Source organism: Cygnus olor, chromosome 15 (assembly GCF_009769625.2).
Source record: "Cygnus olor isolate bCygOlo1 chromosome 15, bCygOlo1.pri.v2, whole genome shotgun sequence".
Lineage (NCBI taxonomy): Eukaryota > Metazoa > Chordata > Aves > Anseriformes > Anatidae > Cygnus > Cygnus olor.
In genome coordinates this window covers 10,148,806-10,176,109 of record NC_049183.1, presented here as the reverse complement: position 1 = coordinate 10,176,109, position 27,304 = coordinate 10,148,806, and the positions used below count along the sequence as shown (strand labels likewise).

General features: G+C 42.2%; 2 protein-coding genes across 3 annotated transcripts; both read right to left on the bottom strand.

The window, feature by feature from the left end:
• Window positions 1–632: 632 nt before the first annotated feature.
• Window positions 633–13,440, bottom strand: DAGLB (diacylglycerol lipase beta). Of its 2 annotated transcripts, none has more exons than XM_040574524.1 (15): window positions 13,243–13,440; window positions 12,709–12,860; window positions 11,014–11,188; window positions 10,087–10,348; window positions 8,913–9,038; window positions 7,729–7,856; window positions 6,583–6,709; window positions 6,130–6,213; window positions 5,597–5,674; window positions 5,120–5,200; window positions 4,901–5,028; window positions 4,443–4,511; window positions 4,277–4,349; window positions 3,076–3,329; window positions 633–1,914 (listed from the first exon to the last, which is right to left on the bottom strand). In XM_040574524.1, the coding sequence occupies exons 1-15, from the start codon at window positions 13,335–13,337 to the stop codon at window positions 1,722–1,724; spliced, it is 2,025 nt and encodes a 674-aa protein (XP_040430458.1). In that variant the 5' UTR covers window positions 13,338–13,440; the 3' UTR covers window positions 633–1,721. The 2 variants fall into 2 exon arrangements, with proteins under 2 accessions (XP_040430458.1, XP_040430459.1); XM_040574525.1 differs by lacking the exon at window positions 13,243–13,440 and adding an exon at window positions 13,010–13,148.
• Window positions 13,441–14,037: 597 nt separating this feature from the next.
• On the bottom strand, window positions 14,038–26,794 carry KDELR2 (KDEL endoplasmic reticulum protein retention receptor 2). Its single transcript, XM_040574588.1, has 5 exons — window positions 26,531–26,794; window positions 20,440–20,540; window positions 17,287–17,445; window positions 16,036–16,288; window positions 14,038–15,246 (listed from the first exon to the last, which is right to left on the bottom strand). Exons 1-5 carry the CDS (start codon window positions 26,619–26,621, stop codon window positions 15,212–15,214), a joined length of 639 nt encoding a protein of 212 aa, XP_040430522.1. The 5' UTR covers window positions 26,622–26,794; the 3' UTR covers window positions 14,038–15,211.
• Window positions 26,795–27,304: the final 510 nt, after the last annotated feature.

The following is a 27,304-nucleotide window of genomic DNA, read 5'->3' as shown; positions in this document are numbered from 1 at the left end:
GTGTTTGAGTTTCTGAGCAACGTTCTTCCTGTAACACCATGACCCAGCAGGCTGCCTGGGCCAATGGCAGCTCGGGGCGCTGTCTCCTCAGGGTTGTGTGTGCTAACCATGGCCTCTCAATGCTGCGTAGGAGAATTAAATGCAGGTCTTCACAACAGCTCTTCAGAGGCTGTGCAGCATTAGTGTTGTCACTAGCTCCCATGTTTTAAAGATTCTGACAACCAGAAAAAAAATGCATGTAGCACATACATACATCATTCAGCTTATTGTATGCAAATAAAAGTGATGATTACTTACTTTCTTCTAAATCTTACAGGCTTTGAAAGTGATGGCTCTGGTGGAAGCAACTTTGTTTAGCCTTTTAGCTGTAAATCGAGTAGTTCGAGTAGTGCTGTATGTGTCGGTACTCCAGCCCCCCTCACCTGGAGCTCATCGTGCACCAGGGGAGGGGAGGGGTGAAGCTGCAGCAGGCTGACAGCACCACCACCACCATCTGTGCTGTGGTCAAGGTGCTGGACCTGCACTACTGCTGGTGACTTACCTGAGTGAAGGGCATCGAGCTGTATAACCAGCTAGAAACCATTAGTTTGGGGCTTATACCCAGAATACCTGAACATAAGAAACAAGTTTTTAGCATGTATTTTATTTTTTCTCTACATTAAGCATCACAGCAAGCACATAGCCATTCTCAACCATGTCATATGGTTACTTATTTCTAGCGATGACTTTTAATAAGAAAGAAATGTCTTAAAAAATTGTTCAAGTAGTACACACTAGAAACAAGGAAGCTTTTTTTTTTTAAATCAGTTCTACCATACAAATATATATATATATATATATATATATATATTTTAAATTTTTGGCAGAATTACAAATTGATCTTTCCATTAGTCAGAGCTAGAGCGTAACATGATGAACACAGAGCAAGAACAATTTTTTTCCTCGTTAAGTAATTATAGTATTAGTTTAGTTTCAAACTAATAATAGTAGTTCTGTGGATCAACAAATACAAAAACCAGGTAGATCAAAGAATATTGCACATGTCCAAGCAGCACTTAAACACAACCCCACCACCACCATGAGGGATTACCACAATCTATAAGAAAAGTAGTGCAACCAGAACTGCTTGAGTTTAAAAAAAAAACAACAAAACCAAAACTAAATTAAAAGAGGCAGTATGCCTTCACCACCCACCTTACTGCTTCGTTACAAGTAGTCCCTTACTTACCTGCCTCCTGCCAGCTCACGCTGCAGCGCTGCGTTACAGCACCTGCTCTATCACAAACTCCAGGCTTTGCTGGGGCAGGTAACAGGACACCACAGCGCACCGGCTCCGAAGCAGAACTGGATTTTTTTTTTTTTTTTAAGGTCTGACAGGGCGCTGCTCTGTGGAGCAGGCCGAGCTGGCCTCGTGCCTTCACATCAGTCCAGCAGTCAGTTGATCGCGCAGCTCTCTTGTGACAGTTCACAGCAGCTGGGCTAGGCCTTGTCTTACTGGTCCACGTTTGGAAAAGCGCAAGCTTCAGTATAAGAGCGAAATACGCGCTTCAACCATCAACACTGCTTGAGATCACTGCAGAGACAAGGCCACTGAGACCTCTGGTTTATTATACACAGTAAGAGAAAAGTACTGCAATCCACTGCTATATGAAAGTGGAATATATCGTGAGTACTTGAAACCTGCATTTAAAAACCAAAAGCATACCTCTTTCCAGCTATGGTTATATGACATTGGTGTTAAGTTCCCGTGTCTGACAAGAAATACAAGATCCGTGTTCCTGAGACAAACTGTTCAGCGCGTTGAGCACAACATCTGGCATGTGGTCTGTTATCATCTTGGGACTTATTAAAATGCTGCTGAAGACTGTTTCGTTTGACCAGCTTGCCGTGTATTTAATATCTGAAGAGCACAACCTAAAACACACAAAGACTGGACTGTCACGGGTGATGATGCCAAGCCGGGAAGAGGTTTCCTGAAGCTCTGAACAACCTGGAGATGGCTTAGGGAGCAACGAGACCCTCCTCACTGCAGGAAGGCGGGCTTCCAAAGAGCAACAGGGCTGGCCCTCGGGAAACAGATGGAAATACTGCTATTGACTAGCCCTGAGGACAGAGCTAAGCCAAGCAAAACAGTTTCTTTCACCATTAAGGCACAATCCCTGTTAAGGTGCAAACAACTAATCCTGCTCACAAAGAAAAGAACACTGATCAAAGAGCGAGGAGGGGTTAAGCAACACATTCGTAGAGGTAACAGCGAATTTGGGGCACACAGTGGCATCAGTAAGAGGCCAGACACCAGATTTAATGCTGCCTATACTACCTACTTAGGATTTTATTTTACAGAACAGTACATGATGGGGCTCTCATGTGCTAGTCTAGTTGAGAAAAAAACAAAAAACATGATTAACTGCTGTGCTGTGGAGTAAACGAAGGAGAAAAAAAGTGAACTCACTAAAGTAAAGCAGAACAGCAGCCATCAAGAAAATCTGCCAGGTCTCAGATGTTGAAGTATCTAACTTATAAAGCCAGTATTAAAATCTTTAGGCGTTAAAGGTTATATGAAACTTAAATAAAATACTTATTAATCTACTGAATGGGAGGAAAAAAAATTTCCCCATCCCTTCTCTTCCCTCTTTTGCGAAGTTAGAGAACTGTAAGTTAGAGATTTTTTTTTAGTGCTCTGTAAGATGGTCTTGTGCTTTACAGATGCTCTTATTCCTGCTTCAGAATGAATGGGGATAGAAGAAGCAGTAATAAGCAGGGAGGTGCAGAACAAGGAAACAAAACCACCACAAAAGCTGGCTAACATGTAATAACCAAACACAGTTGGAGATGCAGATGAGAAGCTGAACTGGAAATGTACTTTGAAAGTGAGAAACAGCTTAAAGTAGATTTTAGGAAGACAGCACAGTGAATATTAATGAACATATACACAAATGAACATATACATATATGAATAAATATAATGAACATATAATAACAAATACCATTATTGAATGAACATATATTAATATATATAAAAATATATCATTAATATTTAATCATGAATGTAATGAATCCCATTATTCCACTTACCTCTTAGAGCTGGATTCTTCTACAATATGGATAATCTTCCCTGGAAGATACAGATGAGGATACTGTGGCGGTGAATGTAAGTGTGATTCACAATCAAGGGCATTGTACGAAGGGGACCGATGAACCATTAAACTCTCCTCAGCTAGAAGAGGCTGGGTCAGGGCATCTTGGTTTCTACCATCCAGCTCCGTTGGGAAGTTATCTGGATCTCCTCCAAACACTTCGTACCAACACCCACGCAACAAAATCTGGTACTGAATTCAGAAAGAAAAACAGCTGAACTGAGGCTTGGTGTCTCTTTGAATAACTTATTCTACTAGTGTGCTTGCATGCACATGATCTGAAACTACAATTAAAGATTAAAAATGACCACATGCACACGCTCCCCAAACTTTCTTGTTCGGTAAAATCTCCTTACTGAATTTTCCCCACAGTAATATGTATTCCACCAGTACCCAGCCCAAGACAACAGTAACGCTGTATAAAACATTACAATCTTTACCAGGGGGATTATTCTGTGTGGATTCTACTGTGCAGATATAAGTCTTCTTGCACCTTTATCTTCTAACTGTCCGTTAACTTATTCTATATTCGTGATGTCATCCAAATAGTGCATTACTTTTAATCCTGGGACTACAAGGAAATCTGGCGGACACAGCATGTTTAGCTTCGCATATACAAAAATGGCTGTTTTAAATCCTTAAACCTCTCCTCCATAACTTCAGTGTCATTTCGCCTGACAACACTGTTCCAGCACTTTCAAAACTGTGTTTCTAACCAACAGTAAAGAGGTAAGCAATTAACACCATAACGGAGAAATATTCGCCTTCCAAATTAATTCTGAAGGGATTTTTTAAAATTTTTTTTTTTAAATTATTATAAAAATTATAAAATCTTTTTTTAAAATTATTTTTTAATTAGTTTCCTTTAACAGCAAAACTAGCAAACTGATCATTTCAGGTCTTGGATGTTGTACACTATTATCTTTCAGGTCTTGAACCTTGATGTCTAACAAGACAGCCTTCTAGGATAAGAGACTATCACAAATGTCACTGAATTAAAAAGGCAATTTGTTTCAAGGCACAATTGAATTCCCACCATTAAAACAAAAATACACACACCACCTGCCACTTCATTAAAGCTGGGGCTTAACACAGCTGACAATTCCACTGACTTTTAACCATGAACTGTTTTTAGTTACCTTAGGTCTGTTGCAGTTTGCCACAATTCTCACTATTCTCCTCTTTAAATCCTCCATGTTGGGCATGCTTAATCTGTTCAAACACATACAGAACAAAGTAAAGCCTCCTATTTTATGTAATCTAACTTATCTCTGAAAGAACAATTTAAAAATACTTCCATCTCACCTTGCAACAAGGTCCTTTCCAAGAATGACTGAAACAATGAAGTGCTTAGTGTAATCTGCAAGTGTTTTGCTAAAAGAAAAGACACGCTTTAGATGCACTGAAGAGATGTGCACAATTTAGTTTTATTGTGGTCACTGTCATTCAATAATAAAACCAGTATGTAGCAAGGTCAGCAGCATTTGCAGTCAGTTCTTCAGTAGGCCTTCAGACCCACTCGCATACAGAGGAATTTCGGTGCTGATTATAACACCATGAGAGCATTTTATTCCTGAAACATTTATACATTCCCCCAAGAACTCAACTGTAACTAAGAATGAAGCAAATACAATTCTATTGGAGAATGTACAGAAAAACTTAATACAGACAAGCTCATAGTCATCATCTAACATATCTGTCAACTATCTTGAAGTTCTTGACAACTTAGATACAGAACCAAATAACAGAAGTCTCACACTTACCTTAAAAGTCCTCCTGGAGGAGAAAAGGCGTAACATTTTAATGTTGGGAAAGAGTTCCTTAGCATGATTGCCAATATAGAAGCTGTTCCACCACCCAAACTGTGACCAACTATCACAAGTTTGTACTCCTACAGACAGAAAAAGAAGACTGAAACATAGATACAGAAAAAGCTTGGTGTAACTTCTCTGGCAAACCAAGTCATTTGGAGGGCAACTTACTGGAGCAATTGTGAAAGCTTGGTTTAAAATTCCATCATTTATTAGCTTTTGATAGATGTAATTTGCAGCTTGAGTTATTCCCTGCAAGACAGCATTTAAAGTTAGACGGGTAATATTTAATCTGAAGTGTGATACATATGTACTTTAAAAGCAATGCTATACTAAAACAACTTTCTGTTTGCAAAACCAACCTTCTCTTTTAACACACTCCTGACAGTGAACTATAACTAAGTGGTCTTGGACAGAATGGCTAAAAAGCTTTCAGAATACTTAGTAAGGGCATGAGGTTGGTCAACAGGATTACAGGTTCTACCTTGCAGTGCCAGAGACAGTATTTGACGCAACAAGCAAGCCACTGAAATAATTTGTGCAATCCATCTCATTAGGAGAACGCTCTTCGAGTTTAACCACAGGATCCCAAGTATTTCATTTTCTTACTGCAGAGATAAATTCTAAACAGCCACAGACTGCACATACCTTATGTACAAAGCCGTTCTCTAGAACATCCTCCAGTGTCAAGTCTTCACAGTCTGCTGACAGATCAGTGAGAATGTCCTGTAAACAAAGCAGCTTTTGTCAGACCTCTCTGCAGGGCTTCATGGCTCACGGGTCACACTGTACCGCTTAACGTTCTCATGGGAACAATCACCACGCCGACTTCCCAGTTTGTAAGCAGCCAAACACAACTGACACCAAAACAACACCCAGGCAATCATATACAGCAATCACGATTACGATTTCAGCAACTATTTCCAAGCTGTAAACACATGTTGCGAATGCACCCTCACTCACGGTAAAAAAGAATGACCACTGTCCTCCCTCCACACTCCTTTCTGGAGGCACAGGGAAAATCACCCACCCAAGGACAGGAGCGTTTACACCTTAAGCCTGGAAGACCCATACATGTGAGTGGGTTGTTTTTAAATGTGCCACTGTAAAACAATTTCCTCTAGATCCTAGGAGTTCACCCAGTTCTATAAAGCCAATTACACATATCAGAGGGATGATACCTCAAAAGACAAGGTTCCTCTCACAGCAACCACAATAGCTTCTTTTTTGTGATCCAAAGCAACAAAAAATGGAATCTCATAGATCTGGAGGGAAAAACTGTATTCAGTAAACATACCAACTTTTTTTTTTATAAAAGTAAGCATTTGTTCTCACCTTCTGAAAGCTCCCTTATTGAACTCTTTATTATATTATGGAAAGAAGCTGAATTGTTTTGTTATCAAATTATTAAGTGCCTTTATTGCAATACTGAGACAGATTTATGTCAATGGTTTTGTGACTGTTCCCTTAGACAGAAAAAAAAAGAACTGAAGAACATGTTTCAGGGCCTGTTTTAATTTGGTTTTGCATCTTGTGCTTTATAAATGTTGAAGGCAAACTAGAAACTTCACCCCCTGCTTTCACTGATTTAATCATTAACCTTTTTTTGGTGAATGCCTGTCCAGATTGTTTACCTTGTTATGAAAACTGATATGAATGAAGTCTCTGTACTGCAGTCCTGTTATTTTTAGGATGGATCCAAAGTGAAAGTTATGACGATCACTGCCCGTTATATCAGAATCTGTTGGTCTACTTCCGCAACTAACAAACACAGAAGAGAAAAACTTTCATGGTCAAATTTTTTAGGTTTCCTTTCAGGAATCAAATTCATTACATTTGCAGAATGATTTCTGCCAGGAATCAAAAGCTCTCTCTTTTTTTTTTTTCCCCCAATACTACTATTAGTCTGTACAAGATATTACCTCTGCCCACAAACCTGGTTTTGCCTGAGCAGCATGCCATACATTTTCAGCTAAAGGACTGGCAAACACACCATTGTTACAGGACTACCAGCAGAGCAAACAAGGCAGTAAGAATAGAATTCTTAAGACTAGGGGCCAATGATAGAAAATCGAAACAAGCAAAAAGGAAATTTCAAACAAATTCTCTGCAGCAGGCTTCTCTGATGTTTTATCCATTGTATTACATGATTTTTTTCCCAAGGGATTTATATTTCAGAAGATTAAACAATTTCATGTTACTAATTAATAAAACCATGGTTGCAGTCATAAACCTCAGTGGTCAATTAACTATGCGGTAATCCTACGTAGTATTATGCATACTTCAAAACTGACTGTAAAAGATTTTCTGAGTAAAGGTGTCAGAGGGAATAAAATGGAAGCTAGAGGTACAGGAACTTTCCCTAATTCCTTTTCGGATTGGGAAAACTGCTGATATTTATTTCTACACATACTTACCCAACAGACAGCTCTATAAAGCCTCATTTTAAAACATGGTTTAACTCTAATACTTCTTTGGTTTAATTCCAATCAGCTCCAATTCCATTGTCATTTTGCTAAATTAATTTTATCTCCATCACAAACTATTCTTAAGAAACAAAAGCTAATCTGGTTCTGAGGGCAGAGAGATGTTGAATTTTTTTTTCCTATTGAATTTATGAAGGATAACTCTACCAGTCAAGCTCATCTACTCCCATTAGTGATATAATTTAATGAAACAAAGAACCTGCTATTGAAACTATTTTGTTTCTGCTAACACTAGTTAAATAAAAGAAAGCTATATGCTTTTACGGAATGTTACGTGTTCGTGATCCAACCTACCAGTCACCATTGAGCTTACAGAGTGCAGTAAATGGGCTGGTGTATATGTAGTAGGGCCAGCCATAAGCAGCTGCAGCAAACAGCATATAGTGAGCAGCATTCTCCAGCTCAATGTCCAAACCATCAGTCTGCAAGGACACGGGGAAAGAAGAAGGAGAAGGGAGAGAAAGAAGGGTGTGTTAGGTAACCCCAGAATAAAACCTCAACACAGACTACTGAAAATTAAGGCATGATGAAATACTTTCCAAAAGGAATACCGCAGGGTCTAAAAGGAACATAGAATAGCCACTCATATTCCAGGAAAATAATCTGTGTTTATTTACACAGCTATAGAGCTAAAAAATCTTGAAAACCTCTCTCTCATTGAATTATTTTTCTTCCAATACTTATACACCGATAAGCTCAATACTGATAAGCTCAAAGGAATGGCTGAAGAGCCTATAGCAGGTATCTCTGGAACGGATGTTTTAAGCATGACTCCACTTTGCCTGGTTTCAAAAGTAACTTGATAGGAATGCTTTGGTTGAAGTAGAATTATACACTTCAGTGTAACGTAGACTAAAAGAAGATAAAATAATTTACAAAGATGTTTTACCGTAGCAAAAATCACTTAGCAAACTGTAACCCATCATGTCCACACATTTAAAGAATGCTGGGTTTCCTTCTTATCTGCTCTGACCATTTGTATCAGACAGAATTTAGACAGACCACAACACTAAAAGACTACCAATTTTCTCTCTGTTCCTCTTCTCTCACGTCTCTTCAACAATGACCTTAAACGATTCTTTTTTGTACTTAATTCCCTCCCTTCATATATTCCGTGGAACAGAAGCACTATTAGTGTAAGTGAATACACGTCAAGAGCTGGAATTTTTAAAGAGCCAAGACAACTTATACCCCTTTTCAAGATAAATATCGCAGGAACATATATTAGGTACCTTTGAAAACTCCTACTCTTAGCGTCTTCAAAAGCTGTGTCAGTCTGGATTCATAATCAATTTCTAATCACTCATTTTTAAGTTGTATTTATGCAAAAAGCAGACAAATGTTTTGACTGCAAATTCATCATGATGTTTTCACTGTGTTTATTAACAAGTTGAATTGTGAATTTTTATAGTAGTGTTTAATTTTGTCAAAAAAAAAAAAAAAAAGGTGTACCAGGCACTACAACAATCCTATCTTACCACAAGAGATGATGGAGAATGACAGAGGACTTCTTCAGGCTCTTTTGGACAACTTTCCATTTTATCTTGCTCTTGATGGAGTAGAATCAGACCAGCTGCTATGTCACTTGGCACCAGATCAGTGTCCTGTTCAGAGAAATGAAAGAATGCTTAAAACCATCCCATACCTCAATCTGTCAAAACAATTTCATAAGAAAAAGCACGAGGCATTCTATTCTCTTCAGTTTATATAAAAACTAACTATCCTCTCCCTACCTTTAGTACAAAATGAATGTTTTCTTCAGTAAGACTGATGATGACTTTACACACGACTTTTATAATTTAACAACATAACCTACAGAGGGCTTGCTCAGCCAGATAACATAATGATCCAGATGTTACTGACCATTCTATGCCACTACACAAAAAGCTCGTTTCTCTATACAGCTATTCCTACTCATTGAATACTGAGAATAAGAAAGAAGGATTTTACATGGGAGAGGACTGAAGGGCTTTTATTCAATTACCTGGCACAGTAATCTCTCCATAAGACTCACACCCTTTGCCCTACAAACCACTGGGTGTGCTGTAGCTGTAAATCAGCCTGCACTAGTACCGCTTAATAAACAAGAACTACTCGTCTTGAAATCATGAACACAGCTCAGAGTCCACACTCAATCACGGTTGAGCAGTAGGTGACATAAATTTGAGCTAAAATACTATGTCTGCATAGTCTTGCAGATTCTACATTCTCTGTTTCCAAAAAGCAACTTCCTGCATGTGCACAGCCTAGTCTCGTGTTTGCTCAGAAGTCATTCAGACCAGGAAGACTGCCGTAACATACTGCAGGGCTCTTTTGTTTAAATAGTCAGAAAGTAGTCTGACTTTTTGCCATGGTTATGACTCCTTACTGGCAGTCAGGAGGCAAAACGCCTGGATCTTCACATACTGAGGAAAAGAAAATCACTCTTGTTCTCCTGACTAGATACCTAAGGAGAAAATACTGTTTTCTCACAGCCCTTACACTTGTGATAGGAGAGACAAATCAGAGTTGTATACACTGCGTGAGAATCACCTTTAAATTTGCAATTAGCATATTCAAAACCTGATTTCAGGCAGAGACCAGGCACATGTAGCAACATCTGGAAATTCAGAGTTAGTCAAGAAAGAACACTAAAAAAGCTTTCCATCTTACTGAAAAGTAGTTGCGGAAAAGCTCTGCGATACTTGTAAAAGCCACTCGATGGTCATCATCTTGCACAATACAACAACACATTAACCTGATTCGTTTTTCCCAGACTCTGGTGGCAGTGTTCTTCACATTAAATAGCAATTGCCCTGACTGGCTGCTTTCCAAGTTCCAATTCACACCATCAGTGAGGTAAAATGTCTTTTTTCCTCCAAGTGGATCAAAGACGATTAGCACTCCAATGATGGTAAAGATGATGATAACCCAGCTGCAAAACAGGAGGAAGCAGGATGAAAGGGCCATGAAACCAGGTATTTCTGACACATATGCAAGAAAATAGAACTATAGGTCTTGAAAGGCAGAAAACAAAGTTAGGTATGAAATACCACACAAACACAATCTGTTAATGTCAGAAGGGTGCACGTGTTGTTGTCGAGCTTTCAGTCCACTAGGTGTAAGGACAAGGCTGGTGGCTCATTTCACCAGGGCACCAAACTCAGAATCACAGCCCTTCTCGCTTTGGAAATAGAAACCCTGGTACACAAAGGCTTCATTTTTCACTACCAGTTAAGCGATCTAGTCGCTCCTCTCTTCACCTTTATCTGGTTTTCTACATTCCCATCTATCCTTCTTACCCTTTCTGATCGTCACCTCCTTTCTTTCACCCTTGAATGCACTCTTGCAAGGCAGGAAACTCAAGCCTGTTTATTTAAGGAAAGGCATGAACTCAGCCTGCTTGTCTAGACTAAAAAGCTTCTCTCCATTCACAAAGAAAATGTGAAGAAACCAAAATAATTCATAAGAAATATCAAAGCCCTCATCTACCAGTAAAGCGTTCACCGAACACATACAAAACAAGTAGAAGCACTATTTTCTGTTTCACGTGAACTGTCAAACTTAATTTGTGGGTGGCAGAGTGGAGGGCACCCTTACCTTGCAATAACTGTCCCCAGGATGGCATTTATCACAGCCTTCTCGCATTGCAAGCTGCTGTCTGACACCCACACAGCTCCTACAATAGCCCAGATGAATTCAGGCAAATAGAGAAGTAGGCGAGTATAAAGTAGCTTGGGAAGTGATTTTCTTGGGCCTGGATTAGAAATTGTTCCTGAAAAAAACGGGGAGAATTTAGAACAAGAACAGCTTACGAATGCATCTTAAGTACATAAAATCCTACATAAATAACTTTCTGAGCTGTACAGAAAGTAAGAAACTTAATTGAAACTACGAATTATTTCAAACTAATGGAAAGCGATCAATGAAGCTGAGAAAAGAAAACTTTCCACTTGAATAATTTAAATACTCTTCTAATTAGAGTGTGTTGTGAGAACCAATATATTAGAAATTGAGAGGTCTCCTCTATCATTCCAGAGACCGCACGCAGATTTCAGATTAATCTTTGTGGCATTACTTTGTAACGAGGTGCCTCACCAAGAAAAAAGTACTTTTCTAGCATTTTTTTTAAATCCAAAATGAAACATTTCTACAAATGACTAGAAGTTGCACTAGTTTAGAAGTTCTGTTTAGCTATGTCAACTAGTTTTAGAAGTTCTGTTTAGCCATGCACTTCAAGCTTTACCTCCTGTTCTACTTAACGTTATTTGCTGGGTTAATTTTATTACAACACTTATAGGGATCACTTTCCTATGTATTTTTTCCACAAGCAATCCATTGCAGCTAATGAACTTCTGCAAGATGTGACTAAATATGCCTACGCAAGGCAAAGTTTACATCATACTTCAGGTAAGGAATGGATTGGGATAAATTCCCACAAACTCCTGTCAGAGACACTGAACAGTGTTCCATCCAGCTCTGGGGCCCCCAGCACAGGAACGATGTGGACCTGTGAGAGCGGGTCCAAAGAAGGGTCGTGACGATGATAAAGGGGCTGGAGCACCTCTCCTGTGACGGCAGGCTGAGGGAGCTGGGGGTGTTCAGCCTGAAGAGGAGAAGGCTCTGGGCTGACATTACTGCAGCTTTTTAATACTTAAAGAGGGCTTATAAAAAAGATGGAGAACAACTGTTTACACAGGCAGACAGTGACAGGACAAGTAGGGATAGTTTTAAACTAAAATAGGGGAGATTTAGATTCAAGGTTGGGAGGAAATTCTTCACTCAGAGGGTGGTGAGGCACTGGCACAGGCTGCCCAGAGAGGCTGCGGATGCCCCATCCCTGGAGGTGTTCGAGGCCAGGCTGGATGGGATTTGGGCAACATGGTCTGTTGGGTGGCAGGGGGTGGAACTGGATAGGCTTTAAGGCCCCTTCCAACCCAACCATTCTATGGTTCCACGGTTCTAGGTCATGTGCTAACGGTGATTGTAGAAGAGATTTTTAAAATGCCCTGGTGGCAATGAACATATCATTGTTAGCCATACCAAATTATTGTGCCCATTAATTATTTTAGATTTCTGACTAACAGAATAAATACTATTAACAAATATATATATTTGCTAGCATTATATTAATATATATATTAATGCTGACAGTTACTTAAGTTTGACTACCATTAAAGTACTTAAACTTTTTTGTATGTTTTTTTTTCCTAAAATCTCAATGCTAGAAGAAAAGAACGCATACATATTCAAATTTTACTAGATATGTACAAGACATTGTTATTAACTCTTTACCTTGCATACTGATGTACACAAGAGCGGATAACGCACATATTATAGCAGCGAGAAGGACGAGGAGGACGAGCAGGTAGCTGTGCAGTAATCCTCCCCCGGGACAGCTGAACTGCCCTTTATGAACGGCGTAAAGCACGAGGATTCCGATCCACCTACGGGAAGGTAAGATAAGGAAAGTTGTAGCTGGAAGGGAAAAGCGAGCGCCACGAAGTTTTCATCCCAGTGACAGCACTGAGTAACGGAAGGGAGCTGTTGTACGGGGATCTGTGGGAGCTAACGAAGAACACGCGGCAACAATTACCGAAAGTCGGGCTGCACGGCGCGGACCCCGCCGGGAGCCGACCCGCACGGCGGTACGGCCGCTCTACACCTCGGGCAGCAGCACGGCCCCTTCAGCACGGCGCCGTGACCGGGCACCGCCGAGCGGGACCGGCCCGGGGCGCACAGACCCGGCGCTCACCCGAACGCGCTCCCCGCGCACCGCCCGCAGGCCGCAGCCCGCGGGGCACCGGGGGGCCGGTGCTGGCGCCTCACCACAGCACGCGGAGGGACAGCTCGAAGGCCCCCGGGAGGACGAAGTCGTCGCTGCCGATGGCCCAGCGCCTCCCGAACACCACCAGCCCCGGCATCCCGCCGCACGGCCCGGCCCCCTCGGCCCGGCCCCGCTCCCCTCAGGCAGCGCCCGCCCCGCCGAGGCGGTGCGTTCCCGGCCCGCGGCGTCACCACGCAGCGCTCGGCGCACGCGCCCTTCCCGCCCTCGGCGCGCAGCTGGCGAGGGGGCGCTGCGCTCTGCCCGCGCGCATGCGCTAAAGACGCCGGGACCGAGGCGCGTGCGCGGGACCCACCGCCCAGCTCCCCCCCCTGCTCCGCCCCGCCCCGCTCCCCCCACGGAGCCGTGTGGCCGCGGCTGGGTTCGAGCCAGGCCGAGCAGCCGAGAAATCTAAGCCCCTGGAGGGTTAGGAACGGTAACACCTCTAACCAGGGGAACAGTCGTGGTAAACTAAGAGAAGCCAAACAATTTCCTAAAGGTTTCCTGAGCAAAACCATAAAAGAACCAAACCTTCATCTCCGAGCCCTGCTCATCACGTTACCCCAAATTCCTCCATTTTAAACCCTGTCACACCAGGCTGAAGGTGGAGCTCGTACAGAACAACCAGAACCAAGTCACCAATGCTCCATTCCGTGACAACACCTCTCAAATCCTTGAAGAAAAGTTTGTATCAATAAAGCAAACAATGACATCAAACAGCTTGTTCTTACCACAACTTTTCTTCCAGTCTCAGACTAAAGGAAAATTTTAATCCAGGAGTAATAAAAGAAACGCTTTCACCATTTCATAAAGTGTTTATTGAGGATGGTAACACAGGATAAATCATGCAACAGCTCAGTAAAAAAAGGGAATCATTTAAAGGATAAAGAATGGTAACTGGTGCTGCTGATTTTGGAAAGTCTATAAAAAAAAAAAGTAATTGTCCAAAAGTGACATCAAAAACCACTTGAAGCTGAACATGGATGTTGCTTATAAAGCATTCATTAAAAGGAAAATGTAGACATTGTTTAAAATGATCACCTACAGATTACTGTAATCAACAACTTACAAGTCTCCCATTTCTATGGCTGCAATGGTGTAGCAGGGCTGTACATCCAAGATAATTAACCTTCTTTTCCGGAACAAAGAATACAGTTACAAACATTTGCCACTAAGCAACAGAACCACAACTCCCACCCTTCACAACCTGCACTGCCAAGTGCTGTCATTGTTGGGATTACCTTCCCAAACATCATGGCAGAACAGGAAAGGGCGCATTCTTGTGGCCACAAGAGATTTCCTGACTGTCCTCTTGCCATCAGCCTGTTTTAGAAGGGGGACAACTACAGAACGTGACTGTTCCCCTTCTGGCACCAACATACATTTTAAATAAGGAACTCCACGTCAGCAGATGGCACAAAGACTGGGCACCAGCACATCACATCAAACATTGGTGGTTTCAGATTTAAGTTGACATATATTCACCTTTTGGAAAAAATAAATATAGTGGAATGAAAATTGAATCAAAGGGAAAGAACAGATGACTACCATCCATCAAGGATGCACATATTTGTGCACTGAAAAAAAAAGAAAAAAAATCAGTCATTTCAAAGAAATTCTTGAAAATTAAAAAAAAAAGTTTGCACTTTTTCCTGGTCATAAACAATCTCACAAAAATCTCACTTTTGGAACTATTCCAATTGAAACCATACACTGAATTTATTAATACAGTATAAGTTTCTTTATGTAAAAAATCTTTATACATAGTAATAAAAAAGATAAAGGCAAGATGCATCAAACAGAAATCTGCTGGTTGTTTTTCCTCCGTTCTTACAGAGCCGCTGATGACTACCTGCACTATATAGAGCTGTGTTTCTGACTTTCTGTCTCAAGCATCTTCACCTTTGCTTGTGATAAGGATTGTTCTGTCCAAGCATCCAAAAGGACAGATGCTGGTGATGTTTTTTTTGGCACTTACGCTGGCAAACTGAGCTTCTTTCCCTTGAGTACTGTAAGGAAAAATATGAAAGAAAACGGTTAGCAATACGAAGCACACAACTGTCAAAACTTCAAAGGGACTAAAACCTGTTGTAGAGTCACTTTGTTACAAAAGGGATGCACTGCCATCAGCTCTCCCCAACTTCCCTCTCTATTGAATACAGACCAGTAAAACTACAGTGAAGTAACAATTCCAGCTCTGCCCTCTTGTGACACCCTGGTATTCTTACTTTTCAGCCTCATCCGACTTATTAGCCTGTGACTGTGGTTTCTTAGAGTTTTGCCTAACACAGCCACATTCGCATAGTTTTGTGGTTATATGATGGATGCTGGAATACCAGTAAGAGCAGAATTACTAATAGATCCAGCAGGAACAACGGCTTCTATGCTTAGTGTATTCATAAACAACCAAAATCCTTTGGACTCCTCAAGTATTTAGAACAGAGAAAGTTGTCTCTAAGTGTAGAACCTAAACTAAAAGTAGTTTGATAGTAAAAACATGAGAATCATGCTTGTTGACAGAAGAAAACTGCAACGTGTATTTAGCCATACTTATTTTCAAAATTGCCAATTAAGTGTATCAGATCATTTATACATTCACAATTTTACCTGTACTCAAAACAGTCCTCAGAAACGCCCCAAACTAGCAGAAAGTGTACTTGATTAAAACTATCAAGGAGATTACAGTGATAACTTGCACACAGAATTAACAACTTCATAATGTCTATACAGTAGATCCTTATGAATCTGATAATTGCTACATTCTACTACCTGAAGCTGCGAGTTATTCCAATACTCACCTTTTGTAACATACAAATAGAAGAAGTCACAGTACAGAACGGTCTGGACCACACCAGCAACAACAGCTATGAGGTCAAAAAATCCCTCAAAATAGTAGCGCCAAATCCAGTTGACTAAGTACAAGGCACGGTACAGACCCAAGAAGAAAAGATAGTGAGTAGTGATGGTCTCTGCTTCCCCAGTTTTGCTGATCATAAAAAGCTGAGGGAGAATAGCAACTGATTCAAGATAGATGGAGAAAGTCCACAATATCTGAAAAGAAACAACAGAGATTATTCAGCTGTCTTACTGATAACAGAAGCAGAGAAAGCATTTGAATTGCCTTGACTTTTCACTCAGCAACAGATCTTCACACAGCACTTCACACAGCAACAGATCCAGTATTTTGGCAAACTATGGTTGGTACAGGAAAAGCTAAGTCAGCCCTGGGATGGCACAAGGAAGCAACTTTTCACAGACAACTCCCTCCAAATCAGCTGTCTGGTGAGCTTGCCAATACAGGTTTACTCATGAGGAAACTTGGCATGCATCTGTCAGCTCAGGATACACAATGCCATGAAACACAGCATATAGAGCTGATGCTCTGAAAAGGTGCACGGAAGATGAAGTCCTTTTTCTTTCATGTTTTTCCAACTTTTTCAATCAGTTGGTTTAAAGAACAAGTTAACAGAACAAAGTTTAAAACAAAATCTCAAAATATGGCAATTAAAATTATTTTACTAATTACATCATGTAACTCCAATGAATATAAAAAAAGGCCTGCCCACTTAATATAAGCATCTAAAGTTATCTTTATTTAGTGTAAAGATGTACCTGTTTGAACTCTGATTACATTTACACACATTTTGTTCTGATAGGCAAACACAGCTACATTTAACAAGTATAATTTCTTTTGTTTTCAGCAGGTGGCACCAACTACTCACAAGTTGCATTCTGGGGTATTTCTTTAGCAAACATAACAAAGGGAGGGTTTCTTTTGAATTAATGTGACAATCAGAGTGCACTGGGAAAGAAAACAGCCTTCCGCTTAACAGAACACTCTATGTTAATTAATAATGCTAGGCTCCTGAAGTGCCTTCAATTTGCAGAGACATCTATAACATAGAGATGCATTACAGAAACAGGATTAGCCCGAACCTACTAAACACAGGCGTCTTTCTAAACATTCCATATTAGCTAAAGAATGGTTACCTTCATGTACTACATATTTTAGAGGAAAAGGGTGTAGCCTCCTGCCATAACCAACTCACCTCCAGAGGAGAGAAGTCATGATTGACAAGAAATGAGAGGCCGCCGACAGGAACTATCAGAAACTCCACCCTGAATGTATCATGGTTTCCATCATAGGTGGCCTTAAATTTCATGTAGATCAGGTACACGGTGGCATACGAGCAAGCAATGTAGATAAGCTAAAGAGTAATAAAGAAAAAAAAAAAAAACAAACAACCCACAGAGGCTGCAGGATTACACCAAACTCACTGAACAAAGATATTTCCAGACACTAAAAGGAGTAAGCTCTGCCTTTTTTAGTTGTTTGTATACGTTGTTTGTTTACATGCCTCTGCAAATTCATGCTACCTGGTGGCATTTAGCTTTTCTCAGCAGAGTAATAATTCAAAACCAATGACCCAATGATGTTTTCAAATGTCACCTTGCCTCTGGCTGAAGTGGTTGTCAAAAGTTTCTTTAGAGACTCTTCCCTGCGTAGACAGAAGTACAGAACAGACTGGAGGTGGAAGACTACTTCTGCAACTGCAGAGCCCAAAACATTTGAATTAAAAATGTACATGCGATAATTATGGGAGAGGTCTTTTTGAATTCAAAAAGCCTGGGGGCAGTGTGGCTCATGTGACAATTAAAAATCTATTGAACAAGCCCCAAGCAGACCCGTCCATTTAATGTCTAACAAATTAGCTGATTTGATTCAGACCTTTAAACATCTCTTAAATCAGAAGAGTGGCCAGTGTCTTCCACCAACCTACAGACCATAAAACTTAAAGCTAGAAGACTGCCAGAAGCATTGAACCTGAGTTCAGTTTTAATTTCAGTTCATCTCTAACCTTACTACTTCTAACTGTTACGGCACAGTAGACTTCATACCTGTTCCCTGGGGAATGGGTAAATAGCTGTATTTTACAGATGAATAACAGAGTCATCGAGAGAATACATGACTTTCTGAAGGTCAATCTGCCACCATCAGGACACAGCTCACAGTGTACTGAAGAAAACATGGTACCATAGACTAGACTGGACAATTAATTTAGCATCTGCCTCAGTTTCATCAGAAAGATTAAATATTCCAAACAATTTATTACATTGAATATAGGTTCTTCACAACTGAGAAGTAACAAATTTAAAACAAAAACCGCTGTTTGCAGATTCTGTTCATCACTAAAAGCAGTGCTCACAAATACAAAATACTACAAATAAAATGTTAGGGAGCTCAGAATCCAAAGACTTATTACACTAGCACCCTGACTAGCCATAGATGAAGGGCCATGTGACAAGATATTAGATTTAAGGAATGCCTACTGCAGCTGTAAGCTAATCATAATTGGTACGGTCACAGAAGGCACTAAGGGATGTGAATGAACCCCAACTCCTTACTGGAAGTTTCTTCATGAGAATTAGTGTATTTGGGGCAATCAAAAAGTTTTTATTTTCATTTTCAAAGATACCAAAATAAAAGAAATGCATCCAATACTCAGATATAGGTGCAATGCAAAAATCAACTGTAAGATGCATAATGCTAAAAATCACAAAATTCAAGTCTACAGATCAGTAAGAAAGGTAGTTAGTGCCAATTTGCATATTTATATATATACACACACACACACTCCTGGAACACAGGAGAAATACATATTTTCTTAAATATCTGATGATTGCTGCCAGACGAATACATCTCAATTTGGCACCTACAGTTTAATTTATATGTCTTTTTTAAAAAATGAAGTAAATCCTAACTCTGTAGAAACTAACAGCTTTTTTTTTTTGCCACTGATTACAGCACCTTCCTCTGACTAGAAAACTTATCTAGCAATGCTCTGGGTCAGCTTATTTGTATAGCATCTCCTGTTCCCTACCACAACTTTGTAATGTTACATAATTCTGAATATACGCACAGAGAAGAAGCTGTGCTAAGGGCACTCAAGCAGCTTTGTCTTGGCACTACAACAACGGGCTGAAAAGCCAGTTAGATCTAACAAAGTGTGTTTAAGTAGGAATCTTTGAAACTGTAACTGTAGTTATATATAAGCCTATAACCACAGGCTTTCATTTTACATGTTAGTACTGGATCTGAATGGAGGATCACTCTCCCATTGCTGGAAAGATGAGTTAGTTCAGTATGCAAGTGAGTATCATGTGTGATTTCCCACATTCATCCATTTTCTGGGTACAAGGGATGTAGAAGACACTTGGCCATGACTCTGAATCACGACCATTAAACAAAGAACTAGCTGCTCCTTTAGGGCATCCAACACTAGCTTTCAATAGTCTTAGAAATCCCCTATGAAAAACAGCTTGTGTTTCAAGGAAGTTGTACTTAATCCACAGCTCTTCATCTAGAATGTTGATGTTAAAACACAATCATACACATATTTGACTTGTTAGAAGACAGCAGCCTGAGCAGGTTTAAGATCTAAAATTTTATTTTACAGTATTATTCCCTTAATTCTTCAGTACTTTTCATGTTACTGAATGCCTAGTCTTCCCTCTTGGCAAAGTTATGTTCTTGTCTGAGCTAAAATTGAAAGGCATTAAGAAACCCAAGAATAAAGGCACTGGATTAAGAAGGTGCCTGCTCCAGTGCCACAAATGCCAAACAAGCTGCACTCCTCTAGTCTGATGCTTTATTTTCTTGTACTCATCATCATAAACAGCACAAACAAACAGAACTAACAAAAACAAATTTGAGCTCACTAACAGTCAGTGGACAAACAAAAGGGGTATAATCAGATGGAAGCTATGCTCCTAAAGCACTCTCCTGCAAACTTCTGGTCAGCCTCGGACAAGACATTAGCTGCAATTCTGGCTACAGAATACTTTGAATGCCAATTTACCTTGTAGCGTGCAAAAAGCCATTTTTCTTAAGCTCTACTCTCCCAAATGAGAAATACAATTTATGTGAAACATTTTTTGCCACAGGCTTTTATTTCCAATAACCAAACTGGCATTTGTTCTACGTGTCACAGTACCCATTACAAACAGTTTTTAGATAATTGCACGTAGAGCGTAGAAAGAGTAAGGTTTTAAGTCCATTCTCCATGTTCTTTATCCAAAGCCCTTCCAGAATTTGTTCTGCACTAACTGTGCAGTGGGCCAATTAAAGAGGCCTTGATTAATGAAATTATGCACTCTGCATGCAACAACACTAGCTTTTCTAACTCTTCAGTATACTCTACCTTCATAGATGTGTTATACAATGAAATGAATGAAGTGAAGAGGTCCAGATAACGGGTAGTGAAGACCAGTGCAAACAGAAGCTGGCTTTTCCCAGAAATACCTAAAGCAATAAAGGAAATAATTAATTATTCAAAAAGCGATGATGTTCTTTAAAACACTTGATGCCAAGGCTGAGAAAGAATAAACCCCTTACTTCTGTGCAAGTTGATTACAAAATGAGGACAAAAACTAGGCTTACAGAAGTACACTGTACAATCAGAACAGTAAATTAGATAGCTGTATCTCAGCAGTGTGAACGTACACTACCTACACATTGCTGTGCTGGAAAAGGCACAAGCACTACTTAGAAGTCACTCACAGTAGTTAGTATAATCTCCAAAAATACCACCTGTGAGCTATCTGTTCTGCATTATCATTATCAAGGCTGCATTAGCTTTCAAGTGTCGGTGTTGTCATGCACTACCTTTAGATGAATACCTGGAAAGGTGTAAGGGCAATAGTTACTACAGATCCAGAGATAATCAGAAAATGTGCTAGCACCAATTACATGATTTTAAAGGAATTAATTGATTTTAAGACTCAAGTAAATTCAATTACGAAACTTATGGAACAAATGGTGAAAAATAATTCTATCAGTCAAAAAGAGATGTTACTACATGATACTATTTACGAAAACAGAGTAGTGAGCTAAAGTAACAGACATCTACATAGAATCTTCAAAGTAACTTTCAACTTTAGGCCAAAGCTCAGACATCAAAACCTTTGTTCTTCGGCCACCAGAGTTTCTGAAGGCAGATATACCACTAACTACAGCATCCACTGGTGAAACGCTGCATTAAAGCTTTGCACAGTCACTAAAAGCTTCTGAAGATTCAAGTGAAGCATCACGCCGTAACACTGATGTGGCAGTGTTACAGCAGGGGCACAAAACCACCAAGCCTTTATCCTGTTATTACAATTATTCTTGTTTTCAGTCATCCAGTGGGAAAATAGCTTAATTTGTTTAGCTAAGCATGCAAACATTGTTCAGAAAACAAGATGGGAGATTATTCGCTAGAAAAGGGTTACGATGCAAGGCTAAAAATCCTCGTCCCTTTACACCAGCACTCTGACAACAGCTTTCATTAACAGTACCATAAACCAATTAGAAGGCAGGCTGTGTGCTATGGTTATTGAACTCCTTTTCTATTTAGGCTTAGGAAACACCGCACTGCCCCAAATGAAGGGACTTTACATTCACAGATGAAGCACAGGAATGGCTGAAATTATAACAATTAGAAGGTTTTTGTTTGCAACATTTGTACCTGAGATGTTAGCCATTCAGGTAAACCTAAGGCAGTAGCTACAGAACAACCCAACTGTCAATTACCAAGCATAGTACAGCAAAGGGTGAGCGCCTCAAAACTTTGTTATGCAGACTGTAAAACTGCAAGGCAAAAGCCCCATTTAAAAAATTAAACAAAGACACAGCTTTCCAAAGTTAACAGAAAAGTACACTTGACACTCCTCAGACCCAGCTCCAGCCCTGCCTTGCAGTCTGAGCCTGCAGACACAGAAAGCCACGTGGATCACAGTGCAGCATCACGCCACTGTGCGTAATGATGCTCGGCTACTTTGTGTGCTATGTTCTTTTAGTAAAGAATTGCAAACAGCAGGAAGAAAAGCATATTAAATACATGAATTATTGATCAATGGTTTATTATAGTCAAAAGTTCAAGTTCCTGAAATACATCTTAAAGCCAAGGCTAAACTAATTTTCAAGTTAAGTTGGCTAGACTAGGCAAGGTTCAAAGTTTAAACCAAAGGCCTGCGGGGAGCCAGGCAAACTGGGAGAAAGCTAAGATCTATTCCCTAGCAGAACTGCAGGGAGGACACCGGCACAAACTCTGCTGAAAGGACTTGGTTCACATCTAGACATTAGGAAAGGTGTCAGTACACCTGCACAGCGCTGCCCAGGGCTGACATCTGGGACAGAGCAACCATGTCGCTGTCATTCTGCTCCTCCTCCCTCACACATTACTTAGCTCTTCAGCTAAGCATACACACTTTTATTTCTTCATCTTCCAAAGCTCTGGGCTCAAATTTTCAGGAGTCAAACCTCTCATTTGTGTTTCATCCTCACGCATGGAAAAGCTCCTTCAACTTCTGCTTGGCTAAAAGCAAGAGGATGAGATTCTTCCGAAGCTCTGCTGATTTTCACAGACAAGGAGGACAGCGGCGCTGAAACTGGAATACTTTCTCATCAACCACAGTTGCCGTTGTGATTTCGGTGGTGTGACAGACTGCACAGCAGAGGCGTTCAGGCAGCCTGGCTATGGAGTCTGTGCACCACTTACCTGAGCACGAGCTGCACATCGCAGCTGTGAGATCTGCAGAAAGCCAGTCTGTACACAGTCTTGGAAACCTCACAGACTTTTTGTAGAATTTAATAAAAAATAGTTTGTTTAGCATGAAGTCCACATCAGTCACAGAACCACAACTTCTCTGGTTCTGCTAATGAAATGCTGACATAAAAAAAATCAACCTAACTCTAAACTCAAATTTATTAACTAAAAGGCAAAGTGTTCCTTCAAAAAGAGAAATGAAATTCCAAACCTACCTAAAGCAGTGTTTTCTGAGAAAACACAGAAATTGGCAACAGCCAATGTCAATGCACTTTCTAAAGTCTTCAACACAGTATACAGTCTGGTCCATAGTGGGTGAGACAGCTACATTACCTAGCAAAAGTGTTACACACTCACTACCTATGCTTTTTTTTTTTTTTTTTTTTTAAAAAGAAGAGAATATTCAGCATATAATTTGACAGCCTCACAACTGCAGGTCACCTTTAACACTTGACAAATGACACTGAGAAAAGCAAATCAATTTTCAGGTTGTAATTCACAGCGCAAACAATCTAATTTGACTTGGAATGGATTAGAAAATACAGTCTGAACATGACAATGTTTGAAAGCAGAGGGTTCTTCAAGTCTCATGAATTTCCTAATCATGACAGGAGAGTCAATAACAGAGTTACCTGCAGCATTCTCCACAGCTCCTGGTAATTATTTCTGAGCTGTTATTTGGAGTGGCGAACATTTTTTCAAATTCTAAATGTGGAAACTCAAATAACCACTCATGCAAAAAATTGTTGCCCTGCCAGCACTGAAATCATGAGTTGATTTGCTTCCCCTTGTTATCTTTTTAGCATATTGACTAAATTAGGAAAAAAAGAAATAGATTAAGCTCGTCAAACACTGAAAACGCAGACTGTTTCATAACGCAGATTATCCTGCCCTCATCAGTTTTCTTCAATTAGAGGACTCACTTCTTAGGAAAGGGAACAGGGACCAACGCATCTTTTCAGAAAGTAGGAGCTCGCAGCAGAGGTACACAGGCTGCCTCCCGCTCAGCTCCAGCTGCTTTTACAGGCCTCCTAGCTCCTCCTGGAACAAAGGCCTCAGACACACACAGATGCAACTAGATGAGAGGAGTTGGCACCATGTGGTTTGCCAGCTCTTCATGGATCACAGCCTGCAGTTTAGCAATCATTTAGAAGCCTCTATTTATTTTCTAAGCTTCTACTGCTTCAGAAGCGCACAGTTAAACCAGCTGCTGGTTTGCTCGGTTTCCTTAGTCACCAACAACCATGGGGCATACATTTATTTAATTTATAATCTGCTCTGCTGACCATGCAATGTAAAGGAATCGCATGAAGCCCTTTAATAACAGCATCGAGCAGCTGCTGAACAGTTACCGGCAACTAGTTAGGGGTTATTGTTGTGAACTTTATAAACGTATTTTATGTGAATTTGTATTTATGAAACTTTTATCCTCAGAAACTGCAACCGACAACAACAAACCACTACAGGAAGGAGCCCCCCAAAACAGAACCCCATGCTCCTCTGGGGCACTGTTCTCCTAGCCAACTCATTAGGCCTCTGACACGAATACTGGAGGTACAATGAATCTGGACTTACTCCTAAAGGCATAGGCAGAAATAGAAGACACCATGAAACAATCCCACTCAAAAAGTATTTCAGCCTTTTGCTAAGGAAAATGAACGAAGCAGGCTTTTCAATTGAACGAGTGCATGCAGGTACACTTGTGTTGGAGGATGCTGGCTGATTTGGTGATGGGAAGAGCTGAGGGTGATACAGGCCCCTTTACTTCTCTCTGTTGCAGAACGCAGTACCAAAAATGACTGCTATGATTCTTCTTCCCTACAAGTAAAATCCTAATAACAGAGATCCTCAGTCATAACTGACCCAAGGAAAACAACAGATCACTTTTTAAACAGAAAGATGGGACTAGGTTATGCTGTACTACGCTGTGTAAATAACCTCGTGTACAAAGGTCACTTACGAATCTCCTGGATAAAACGCTATTAGAATTTTAGTCTTCCACCGAAACTTCTCATTGTCCTTCTTCAGACAGTAAGATACGATTATTTTTCAGCTCGTTAACTCTTTAGTCATCTGTAGCCTTGACAGCGTTTCTCAAGTATGACGGAGGAGGAGAGAACCCCAGAGAAGAGTTGGGAGCCAGATCCTCTCCTGACAGACCTAGACAGAAAGCCTGATCCACCAGAGCCCGAGCCAGGAACGTTCATTTAGGAAAGAGCTCTTGGGCTCCCTGGCCTCAGAAATGACAGTTCCGCACTATCACTGTATGTAAACTGGGAAGTCATTTACTTGACACCTTCACACATAAAGAAATGACTGTTCTAAACCAAAGTTCTTCATTTACTAGAGTTTTTCTTTTGCGCTACCAAGTGATTTGCAAAAAGCAACCTGACCTGAAAACATAGAGAATCTGTACTTCCTCTTACCTGTAAACTGAATGAGATTTAATTTCCCCATTCTCAGTTCTTTCAGGTTGCAGCCTAAACTAATTCCTCATGTCGTTAACCAAATACTTCACAGATGCATCTGCTCCAGAGCGTACTTGCACATTATTCCACGTCAACACACGGCCAACCGATCTGAGGCATAATCACTCTTCCTAGCAGCACCAGTAGCACTTCCAGGCCTGCCAGCCTGATCCACCTAAACCCACGCACGGTGCAGAAATGCCCCTTCAGAAGCAAGCTCCTGGCTGCGTGCTGGCTGGAGCTGTGCAGCGGTGCAGGGACCTGCCTGCGGCTCCCCCCGAGGCCGCAGCAACCCCGGCGAGCAGACAGAGGGCACAGGGCGGGGAAGGGAGGCCGAGGACGGCCCTCCCCAGCCCTGCCGGAGGCCGGGGCACTGCTCGGTGGCCGCGGGGCTTCTCCCGGACCCGAGCCCGGAGGGCGGCCGAGCCCCGGGGCCTCCCCGCCCCACCTTCCGCGGTGCCACGTCAGAGCAGGCCGACGAAGGCTGCCGGCCCCGGCCCAGCCTCGCTCCCTTCCAGCCGGCAGCACCAAGGCTGCAGAAGGCGGCAGCACGGCCCGGAGGGCGAACGGGCTCGTACCGGGGGTGGGAGCAGAGGGAAACAAAGGGGAGAAGGGAGCGGGGCCAGCCCGCCGGGAGCGCTGAGCAGCTCAGGGGGAAGGGAAGGGAAGGGAGGAAGGAAGGGAAGGAGGGAGGGAAAGTTCAGGAGCTGCAGCCTGCGAGCCAGCCGCTCCCATCACCACGTCGCCTGTAGAGCGGCGCTGCCAGCGACGGGCGTGCGAGCCCCGGCCCCGGGGCCCCCCCCCCGGCCCCATTCATTCGGCAGCGGCGGGGACACGGGGCTGCCCGCCGGGACCGGCCGAGGCGGCGCTGCCGGGGGTTAATGCACGAAGAAAAGGCGGCCGTTGAGGCCGCGGAGGAAGGACAGCCGCCACGATGCCCCCCGGCCGGGGATGCGGGCGCCCGCCCGGGGGTGCTCCCCGCTGCCGGGTGCGGGGGACCGAGGGGGGGCGCTGAAGGGAGCGATCGCCCCTCAGCACCCGCCCGGCCTCCACCGGGGGGCCTTGAGGGGGCGCCTCAGGCAGGCGCGACCCCCCCCAGGACACCACCCCCGCCTGCTTTACCGCCGGCCGTCCCCTCCTCAGGCAACGGGCGGCCCCTGAGGGGCTCCCCTCAGCCGCCGCCGCCGCCGCCCGGGTCCCGCCGCCCTCCCTCCGGGGCCTGCCTCCCCCACACGCACCGGCGCAGGAGCGGCTCTTCCAGATCTTGAGCAGCAAGATGATGATGGCCGCCAGGTGGGACAAGTCCCCGGTGAGGCGGAAGATGTTCATGGCGGCGGAGCGGCGAGACGAGGAGGAGGAGGAGGAGGAGGAGGCGCAGCCCGGGAGCCGGGGAGCGAAGATGGCGCAAGCTCAGCGGGCACCGAGCGACGTGGCCCGGGGACGTGGCCAGGCAGCGCCGCGCCCGCTGCACCCTGGGAAACGGGCGGGAGCGGCGCCGCCTCCCCCCGGCCCGGCCCAGGCCCCGGGGCCGCCCTCAGCCCTCTGTGGGGGGAGACCCCGATCCTTTTGTTTTGTTTTGTTTTTACCGTTGTAGATGAGTGGATTTGAGGTTTTTCATCAGGCAGGAGCGGTGTCTGGGCTGATGGTGCTCCCGTGACAAGCATGATAGTGATAGCTACTGTCGTAGTAGTAGCTCTTGGAGCTAATCTTCCAAGAAAAAAAATAAAATAAATTGTTTCTAGCACCAGTAATGTTTCTGTAAGTTAGCATGCTGCACCATTGCAGCCCAGAATCCCTGAACTTGGAGGAGGGCACCACTCTAACAGTTGGCCAGTGTCCAGTCCAAAGAGTATCCCCTCTAATAACTCTCCACTGTTGTCTGCAATAAAAAATAACAAAGAAAGCTAGGTATAGCTTTTCATTCCAGTGGGGACAGGAATGGGATTTCCAATGATTGTGAAAAACACATACCAAGTTACCCTATCTAGACAGAGGTACTTAACTTACTCTTC